Source organism: Megalopta genalis, unplaced genomic scaffold (genome assembly GCF_051020955.1).
Source record: "Megalopta genalis isolate 19385.01 unplaced genomic scaffold, iyMegGena1_principal scaffold0020, whole genome shotgun sequence".
NCBI lineage: Eukaryota > Metazoa > Arthropoda > Insecta > Hymenoptera > Halictidae > Megalopta > Megalopta genalis.
The window spans coordinates 2,671,789-2,682,547 of NW_027476090.1; the positions used below are offsets into that span (position 1 = coordinate 2,671,789).

At 38.3% G+C, this 10,759-nt stretch overlaps 1 protein-coding gene across 1 annotated transcript in view; it reads left to right on the forward strand.

Annotated features, from left to right (window-relative positions):
• Positions 1-10,286, forward strand: part of LOC117227341 (uncharacterized) — a 97,580-nt gene extending 87,294 nt beyond the window's left edge. The window contains exons 3-4 of the mRNA XM_076527447.1: positions 7,359-7,699; positions 9,739-10,286. Of these exons, the coding sequence (XP_076383562.1) occupies positions 7,359-7,699; positions 9,739-10,205 (808 nt within the window). The 3' untranslated portion in view covers positions 10,206-10,286. The remainder of the gene's footprint in view (positions 1-7,358; positions 7,700-9,738) is intronic.
• The last annotated feature ends 473 nt before the right edge of the window (positions 10,287-10,759 follow it).

Genomic DNA, 10,759 nt, shown 5'->3' on the forward strand with positions numbered 1-10,759 from the left:
TATAACAATATTATTATTATAATATTATTATATATAATTATTGGGTTGGCAACTAAGTAATTGCCGATTTCAGTTATAGATGTCTCTCACTCCCATTTTTATGATATCCGTAAATGTTATATTATAAAATTATTATTATTATTGTTATGTTATTTTTTATTATCCGTGAATGTTAGCAACTGGACAAATTGAATGCAGCGGTCAAGGCAAACCGACCAGAATTGGTCAATCGTAAAGGTGCCATTTTCCAGCAGAACAATGCTAGGCCGCACACGTTTCTGTCCACTCGGCAAAAATTGATGGATATTGGTTGGGAATTGATGTTACACCCACCATATAGCCCTGATCTCGCGCCATCGGATTACCACTTATTTCGATCCCTGGACAACTCCCTTCGTGGTAAAACTTTGAATGACGATGACGCTGTAAAATCTCACTTAACTCAGTTTTTGGCCGAAAAGGATCAGACTTTCTACGAGCGTGGAATCTTCAAGTTGTCAGAGAGATGGCAAAAGCTCGTCGAACAAAATGGAAAATACATTACGGATTAAACTTTGTTCCAAGTAAAAAACAATTTTTTATTTCATTGAACGAATCGGCAATTGCTTAGTTGCCAACCCAATATTTTGTTCGCATAACTGCTGTTGTTGTTTCTATAAAATCTTGTCTCTAGCAAAAATGTAATTTGTATTATTTGACTTATCGAATATTCCTCGCGAGGTCTTACGCTGCCTACGAATCGACGATGTCGTTCGAGCAAGAGAAGTTTAGTAATATTAGGTTGGTGCATATGAAATGTCGAATTTTCTTTACATGCGAACGTTTGTCTTCATTACGCATTTGTTTCTGGCGTAACCTCGTTTATAGTCGTACTGTTCATAGTACAAAACAATTGCGGAATTAAATGGATTAAAATACGAAATTTTGCAGCACCCATCTTATTCGCCGGATCTTTCGCCAACCGACTTTCATCTTTTTAAACATTTAGAACAATTTTTACGGGCTAAACAGTATGAAAATGAAGACAGTCTGAAAAATTCCATATCCGAGTTTGTTGATTCTATCGTCAATTACTTAGTTGCCAACCCAATATTATACATTATACGCAATATGATCGTGAACGTAAAATCAGAAAGCATACGAACAGATCGTATAGGAAACGAGCGCGAAATCTTCGAAAGACAGACACAGAATTGCTTATTAACCGGCGGCTAGACACCGTTCTCCCGATGTCTCCGTATACGTAAACGTAGGAGACCCATAATTAAACGCACTAAAATTTCACTGCCGGCACAAAAGGAACGATCAGCGGCGCTCGACTTAATAAAGCCTCGAAAGCGATCGTGCCTTCGCAGCCGGTATTATGACGTTATTAAAGCAGTTATCACATCGAAAACACGAGAGTATCTCAGCGTCATTATCATCGGCGTTTCGTCCTCGTCTACCTTGCGACCCGGCGTCTGTTCATTGTTCTTCGCCTCGTCTCCGCGCCTCCGCCGCCTCGCCCATTGGAATTCGTCTTATTCTACGTTCCACCGCGACGCTCCAGACGCGAGTATAGTATTATATTTCGAGGCTGACCTCTGAGCCCAAGATCCGGGCAAGGTTACCAAGTTTATTGCGAGTTTAAAACGTGCTCTCATTTCTCGTGAATCCACCGCCGCGCCGGGATCGGTCTCGGAAAGAATTCTTTCTTCGCGGCCCCGCCGCGCCGCTTTCTTCCCGTTTTGCTCTAACGTTATCGTGGCCCGAGTCGTCGACTCCTCCGCTCTTTAATGCATTTTTATCTTCCACTTAACGAACATCTCCGAGACTTCTGCATCGGAGTTGCCCCATTTCAATTGCGTTATTTCGCTACGAACGGAGATTTAAAAGGTACACGACTTTTATTCACTCGGGATGAGTTATCGATCTCGTTCACTTTTACGCGTTGCTGTTACGACTGTTCTGGACAGACGGAATTAAAGAATACTTTAACCGTCGTCTTCTTTTGTCGAGGATAGTAATTGTATTTTTTCTCAGTTCTCGCAAGCGAAATGTGTCAACTTCGCGAGACTCCTGCGAATGTCAAAACTGCGGTTTTAGTTTGAATAGATCCATTTCGGTTTTACACTATTTTAGATTGGTGCGTATGAAACGTCGGATTTTTAAGTGAAGGTATAAAACTGCATATTTTTCTTTCAAAAGCTGTTTATTCAATCAAAATATGCTTCATTTGCCTCGATACGAGAAAAAGAAGAAGAAGAAAGAAATTCTGATCTTTAGAATCAACAAACTCTGATATGGAATTTTTCAGACTGTCTTCATTTTCATACTGTAAAATAATTCATTAATAATTCATTTTCATACCGTAAAAACTGTTCTAAATGTTTAAAAAGATGAAAGTCGGTTGGCGAAAGATCCGGCGAATAAGCTGGGTGCTGCAAAATTTCGTATTTTAATCCATTTAATTTCGCAATTGTTTTGCACTATGAACAGTACGACTATAAACGAGGTTACGCCAGAAACAAATGCGTAATGAAGACAAACGTTCGCATGTAAAGAAAATTCGACATTTCATATGCACCAACCTAATATTACTATACTTCTCTTGCTCGAACGGCATCGTCGATTCGTAGGCAGCGTAAGACCCCGCGAGGAATATTCGATAAGTCAAATAATACAAATTACATTTTTGCTAGAGACAAGATTTTATAGAAACAACAACAGCAGTTATGCGAACAAAATATTGGGTTGGCAACTAAGTAATTGCCGATTCGTTGAATGAAATAAAAAATTGTTTTTTACTTGGAACGAAGTTTAATCTGTAATGTATTTTCCATTTTGTTCGATGACCTTTTGCCATCTCTCTGACAACTTGAAAATTCCACGCTCGTAAAAAGTCTGATCCTTTTCGGCCAAAAACTGAGTCAAGTGAGATTTTACAGCGTCATCGTCATTCAAAGTTTTACCACGAAGGGAGTTGTCCAGGGATCGAAATAAGTGGTAATCCGATGGCGCGAGATCAGGACTATATGGTGGGTGTAACATCAATTCCCAACCAATATCCATGAATTTTTGCCGAGTGGACAAAGACGTGTGCGGCCTAGCATTGTCCTGCTGGAAAATGACACCTTTACGATTGACCAATTCTGCTCGCTTTTCCTTGACCGCTGCATTCAATTTGTCCAGTTGCTAACATTCACGGATAATAAAAAATAACATAATAATAATAACAATAATTTTATAACATAACATTTACAGATATCATAAAAGTGGGAGTGAAAGACATCTATAAACTGAAATCGGCAATTACTTAGTTGCCAACCCAATAGAACGAGCAATTGTCTCAACTTTTTCGTTGCCTTTTTACTTGAACTTGCATTCACGCGATCTGCCAAGGCTGACTCCGGTGATAATTCTCATGGTTTGTGCTACATCTCAGCAACGGTCCCAGTGCTTCGTTGAAAATCTTCCTAATAATTTGCGCGATGCTTGATCCACTGTAGCAGGATAATGAAAAACCGAACATTCTAACTAGAAGAAGTTTTGTTAAATGAGCCGTTTAGTTTGAAAGTGTCATAAGTCACTTTACCGTAATGAAAAGTGGTGATTTTTTAATGTTTATACGAAATTATTTATACTGAGAAAAATATCAGTATCCTGAGATAACAAATACAAGTAAATCTTCTCGAAAGTTAGCATGCATATTTTGAAACGGTGTTAAAACGCAAACCCTGAAGTATATCGACTTAAAAACAAAGTGACTTATGCCACTTTCAAAATAAACGACTGAAATATAGAAACGTTCAACGTCCTGTGAAACAATTTTCCTGTGAAAACATCTGTAGAAGAAAGAGGTAGCGTCCTCCCCGCTTTTCAACGTAATTGTACGTATTATATCTTCGAGCGTCTTTTGCAAAATTACACGCTTCATTTTCTCGAAGTCTCCTTCCTCTACCTGCATTAGTTTATTTTCCCGGATAATCTCGCGCCGTTTCCCAGCAAGCAACTTCGATCGTGACTTCGGTTGACAAATGTTTTCCCATGCGAGCCTCGTTATTCCGACGGTTCGTGTTACTGAATCCTTTTCTTCGAGTTGCCTCATCATCGATAGTCGGTTCTCAGACATCCTCTAATTTTCGTTTCTTGTCGAAGTACGTTGCATGCGATATTTTCTACCTTTCCTTTAAAATTCTACTACTCCCGTTCAGTTTCCCAGTTTCGTAGCTGTTCGTGTCGGCCGATGTATCGAAGTGGCTCTCGGACAGTGTCAATTACATTCGGTCGTTCGTTTCTTCTGGTCCGGGGAACAAGAATATTAGTTCTACCCGTTATTAAACGAAGTCTTCGGCCCGTTCGGGAGAGTCCTGAAGAGAGATCACCGCGAAGTGAACGCGAAAACCATAGCTCCTTTCCTAGAAATCCCACCACGGTTTCGTGACACGCTGTTCAACTTGTTTTCGCTTCCCTTTCCTCCCCTTCTTTTGTTCTCCTTGCAAAAGATACCGTGAGAAGCAATGACTGCGGCCGAGAACAATACTCAACCCTGTTAAATCCTCCCACTCTGGCTGCACGAAAAGTCGAATTTTGTCACGATCTTCCAGAATTTTGTGCCTTCGGAGTTTCAACCGATGCACAGTACGGATCGTATCGGCGAAATTCAACAGTCGCGTTTATCGTGGCATGAGATATATTTCTTTGCAAAATATAGTTATTAAGATAGCAATTTCTATGAATAATCATATAAACTAATAATATATATTATATATAAACGGATAATTATTATATATAATTTTGTATTTATTTTTTTTAATTATATATAAACGAATAATCATATCAATAATTTGTATGTTCAATACATGATTAATTTTTTATGTATTTTTTATTTGTTTTTAATATCTGCGTTATGATACCTATTGAGAAAGCGATAAGAATCGAAGGGTAGATCGAGATACTGTAGAAAAACGTGGATGTAGGCTAACAACCGATCATTCTTGTTTTGTTATTCGAGATTTATATTTATTTCGAATTCATTGAAATTCTGTATAATCGAAGATACGCGCCAAAGTATTTGCGCTGGATTATATTTATTGAAAGTAAGTCTTTCTCTTGTATCGATGTCCAACTTTTTGTTCATTACTTGCACAAAAAATTTCAAATTAACATATCTCAAAACCAACGAAATATGCACAAGATATATTACCTTTTGCAGTCTCAGGATTCTATATGTATATCTTTTTTGCAACTAACAGCTATACTTAATTTTATAGACTTTTTAATAAGCAATCGTAGCTTTCATTTAGACCCTATTTTGGCAATACAAAATTCTGACTTATTCGGTATATGAAATTGACGTTTATTTACTAAGATGCGTGCAAGAATGATCACAGGAGTCAGCTATTTTATATGATATGCGAAGCACTGACAGATATCGAGTCAGATATCGAATAGCATTAAGTTACGTTTGTTAATTTTTTACAACCATTATAATCTCTTCGAGTTTACTATTATTAATTGTATTAAATTCGTTAATTTGTTGAAATAAAATTACTGATTCGTTTTCTAAGTTTTGTTAAATTTCATTTCTTGTATGTAACCGAATCCAGTGTTAGTAACCAAATCTAGATTTTTATCAGAGAAGAAAGTTAAAAAACATGAGTTTTCATTATTTTTGTCATTCCAAGTGATAGCAAAATTAAAAAAGAAGAGTATTATAGTCATTGTCTAGTAAACTAGGCCCCTAGCATCTAAAAAGATGCCTCTATCATCTGAAAAGCATACCGCGACGTGTGAATGTTCTTTAAAACTAGTTCGATCAATTCGCTAGATTAAATTACGAAAGATCGATGACAGTAAAATTTGATGTCTGATTTTTGAAAATTCGAATCGAGAAACAGGCACCATTCTCAATGCGAAAGGATTTTCTATCGCGTCTCTTTGAATTTCAACTGCTAATTAACCCCTTGCCGTACTTCGACGAGTCCGACTCGTCATAAAAATTTCTAATAATAACTTATTAAGTGTCGATTTTATTCTGTCCTTTAAAATTGGAATAAAATTCTAATCAATTCTTGTGATCAATATTTGAGCATTCAGGCACAATTTAGGCTCACAGCAATAAGCATCAATTTGCTTTCCCTTCTACGAAATTATTGCAATCGAAAAATTTCTAATCGCAACAACTACGAAGAAAATCGTATATCAAGGGGTTAAAGATCAAACGTTCTATCTACCGGGTTGTATTTAACATCGAACACAATTTTTCCGAGCGGATTGCGCGAACGCGTTAAACTAAATATTGGATTGGCAACTAAGTAATTGCCGATTTCAGTTATAGATGTCTCTCACGCCCATTTTGATGATATCCGTAAATGTTATATTATAAAATTATTATTATTATGTTATTTTTTATTATCCGTGAATGTTAGCAACTGGACAAATTGAATGCAGCGGTCAAGGAAAAGCGACCAGAATTGGTCAATCGTAAAGGTGACATTTTCCAGCAGGACAATGCTAGGCCTCACACGTCTTTGTCCACTCGGCAAAAATTGATGCATATTGGTTGGGAATTGATGTTACACCCACCGTATAGTCCTGATCTCGCGCCATCGGATTACCACTTATTTCGATCCCTGGACAACTCTCTTCGTGGTAAAACTTTGAATGACGATGACGCTGTAAAATCTCACTTAACTCAGTTTTTGGCCGAAAAGGATCAGACTTTCTACGAGCGTGGAATTTTCAAGTTGTCAGAGAGATGGCAAAAGGTCATCGAACAAAATGGAAAATACATTACAGATTAAACTTCGTTCCAAGTAAAAAAAAAATTTTTTATTTCATTGAACGAATCGGCAATTACTTAGTTGCCAACCCAATAGGTCCGAGACCACGTACGTCAACGATTCTCACAGTTTGCAACAGATTTTTCCAACGCCGGAGAAGGCATAGTTTTCGACACCTGCAAATTATTGTTCATAATGCAAATTATGCGTTCGATCGATTCAAAACGTCTCGTCGAAGTGGTAATTTGAGGTTATGAAATAGGAAAATAGTTACACGGGACAAAGGGTAGTAAAGCTGTTACTGTGGAAGGACCAATTGCTGTGCCTTTGGTTTGTTTTCGGGCGTGATTAATGTTATGTCTATCGAATAAGATATACTAAACTGTTTTATTTAAAAATGAGCACAATAAAAGAACACAAACATAGTAAATTCTCTCCTCTTCTGGGCGATTACTTAGTTGCCAACCCAATAATATCGGCAAAGGTAAACCACGGTTCGAGCCGTCATCCCTAAAACAGAAGTCAATTTTCCAGTTCGCGGACTCGTCTAATTCGCGTGTCCCTCCGACGCAATTGTGATCGCGTACGAAACAGTTATAGATCCTGGCTGGAGAGGATCCGGAAGGATAGGCCGCCGTTCCTGACGATCGTTTCGCTGGAGCTGCCAGACTCCCCAATCCCTTTGATCGAATCTCAGGCGAACTCACGGTCGAAGTCCGAGGAGACGAGTGAATCCGCCGAATCCAAGGACGACATCCTGGCCGAGCTTCTGGAGAAGGTCACGGCGAACGGCGACGGGAGAAAGAAGGAATCCCATGGTGGAAGGAAGAGGTCCTCGAGGAAGTGCCGGGGCGGGCGCAAAAGGGGCGAGGAGCTCGCGGAATGTACGAAAGGAGTTCCAACCCTCGAAGAATGCACGAAGAACATTGTCGAAGGTCAATACAAACTCCGCCGTTTTGGCGAACGTTTACTCATTGGCATTCCTGGTATTCATGAAAGCATAAAGCAACCTACTTTACGAGGCGATCGTTGTTCATGGAGCTCCTTCGGACCCCTTGATCAATGGCGATTTTCTCTTTAATGAACGAATCTCGGATCGAATCCATTTTCTTTTTACTCCCTCGAGTAATTTCTTTCGGAAAGATTTCTTCGTTAGACTTTTTTAAGGAGGAGGCCTCGGGAGTAAACGTTAAAATAAGCATGATTTTCGGTCATTTTTGTACAACGTAAAACATTGATGAAACTTTTCGTTAATTTTCACAGATGTTTTTTGACATTTTAAGATACCTAAATTCCTTTTTGTTACATTTTATCGACGTTCCCTGAAATAATAAATCTTCGTTCTCCATCAACCTCCTGTCGGTCGGCGAGCATAGCATTTTTTTCCTTCAATCTAGAGCAAAATATAAAACGGTTTTTTTCACAATAGAACTACGCGCGTCCAAACCTAATTCTATTTTTTAAAAAAAAGTACGAAAGGAATGATAATACGCGGCTTCGAAAACAAAGAAGTGACTTCTACGTAAAATTTGTATTTTAATTATGTCATGAACATAGTTTGAATAATTAATATTAGGGAATCAAATTCATCCTGTAAACAATTTAGCAAGATTAGCAATATTCACTGCAAAACGACGCTCACAATCGGCCAATACAACAAAATCAATGTCACAATGGTGATCGTAAATTTTTAAGGTCTCAATTAGGATTTATTATAATCTCGCCCCATTGACTGTGCAAATATTACTATTAATAATACAAATTGTTCATCGCGAGAGAAGTTTCTCTTTCCGGGATGAATTTTATCCCCCTTATTACATTGAGGTCATACAGGTTGCTTGTGCACAGGTGCACGAACGTTACGCCTATTCGATGCAACCCATTAGACACCTTCGAAATGTCAATTGTCGATCGCTTAAACGCTGTAAAAAATGTATGTGTCCCAAATATTCGTTGTTCTTTCCGATTAACTAACAAGTTTTAGCGTGTACAAATTTTAAATGTCACCCTCAATTTAATCCTATTCTTTAGAAGATTTGTATAGAATAATCGATAACTCATTCTGTACATTTTCAAAGTAAACTTAACATTTCAAAAATTAAATTAATGTCAAACATTAAAATGTCTCATTTCGTAATAGTAGTTTGTCATAGTGATTTAATTCTGTTAAAAATATCTTGCTTCCGTATTGTCTCGTATTTGAAAAACATATGCGAAAAAAGTTGTCGTTCAATTGAACGTGTGTCATACCATTCGTCGCGTATAATGCAATTAAACAATCTAAAGCTAATAAACGTAAGAACGATCCTCTTTACTTTAGTTGAAATAAAACTTTCTTCTTTTGCTATCAATAATTTAAGCGTCAAAACAGTCGAATAATGAACACAAATTTCCTTTCTCTCAGAAAAAAAATCGAGTCTTATCTGAACAAATGTCTGATTATTGCAATCGTTAACACGTTAAGCGCCGCGTCGGCCACATATGGATGACACTAATTTTTTACCAATTTTGAAAATCCATTTTCATTCTAATATATTCGAACAAACTGAATTTGAATAGGATGTTTCGGATGCGAAGGAATTCTAATGTTATCGACTACAATAAATTTTAACTTTTTAGTTTCGGTTTAATTAATTAAATTGCTTTGACTTTGTGGGAATTTTAATGATTGATTGTCGGCGCTGAACGTGTTAAAAGTTAATTGTAATCGTCAAATATTGTTAGACGATTTATTAGATGACTAATATTATCAGATTATCAACATAAATCACCGAGCAATATTCGACAACGCTGTTACATTTTCAAAGTCAACCGAAGCGCAAGAAAATTAACTACAAACGAACGTATGCAAAATAACGATACAATCCTCAGAACAGTATAAAACATTATATATAAACAGTATAAAAACAACAAAAACCCAGCCCTTGCAGCACCGAAATTCCCCAGCATCTTTCACCGGACTTTAACGTTTCAGGGCCGAACCGTCGCCGATTGCTGGAGCTCGATCTGCACGCTATCGCGGACTGCATCTGTTCCGAGATGTTGGAAACTTGCCGGTCGAACGGTAAGAAACGGGAATCGGGTGCGTCGCGATCGCCGAGCCCGGAAATCACTCGCATCATTCGGATCGCGATGAACTATCGCGATCGGTTGAGCTGCGGGATCGGCGACGAGGAGGAACCGGGCAAAGACAGAAGATCGAAACCGGATGCAACCGGAAGGGACGCGCCGGTGAAAAAGCAGATCGTCAAGGAGGACGGTTGTTGCAGCAACGAGAACGACGCCTTAGATTTCACGCTGAATTGCTGCCGCGTGCAACTGACAGCCCGTGGCACGAACGCAAAGGCAGCAGTGGGTGGCGGTGGATCGCAACAGGCATCCGAAACGCGAACTTACCCTGTCCCGGTTTTCCCAGTGAACCCTTACATCCGTAAACTTTAGAACGCCGATTAATTCGTTTACACATTATGTGAAAAAAAGGTACCCAGAATTTGTAAATAAAACAAAAAGAACGTTCGTCAAGATGTATTTTGTTGCCGTTAAAATATTGGGTTGGCAACTAAATAATTGCCGATTTCAGATATAGATGTCTCTCACTCCCATTTTTATGATATCCGTAAATGCTATATTATAAAATTATTATTATTATTATTATTATTATGTTATTCTTTATTATCCGTGAATGTTAGCAACTGGACAAATTGAATGCAGCGGTCAAGGAAAAGCGACCAGAATTGGTCAATCGTAAAGGTGACATTTTCCAGCAGGATAATGCTAGGCCGCACACGTCTTTGTTCACTCGGCAAAAATTGATGCATATTGGTTGGGAATCGATGTTACACCCACCATACAGCCCTGATCTCGCGCCATCGGATTACCACTTGTTTCGATCCCTGGACAACTCCCTTCGTGGTAAAACTTCGATTGACGATGACGCTGTAAAATCTCACTTAACTCAGTTTTTGGCCGAAAAGGATCAGACTTTCTACGAGCGT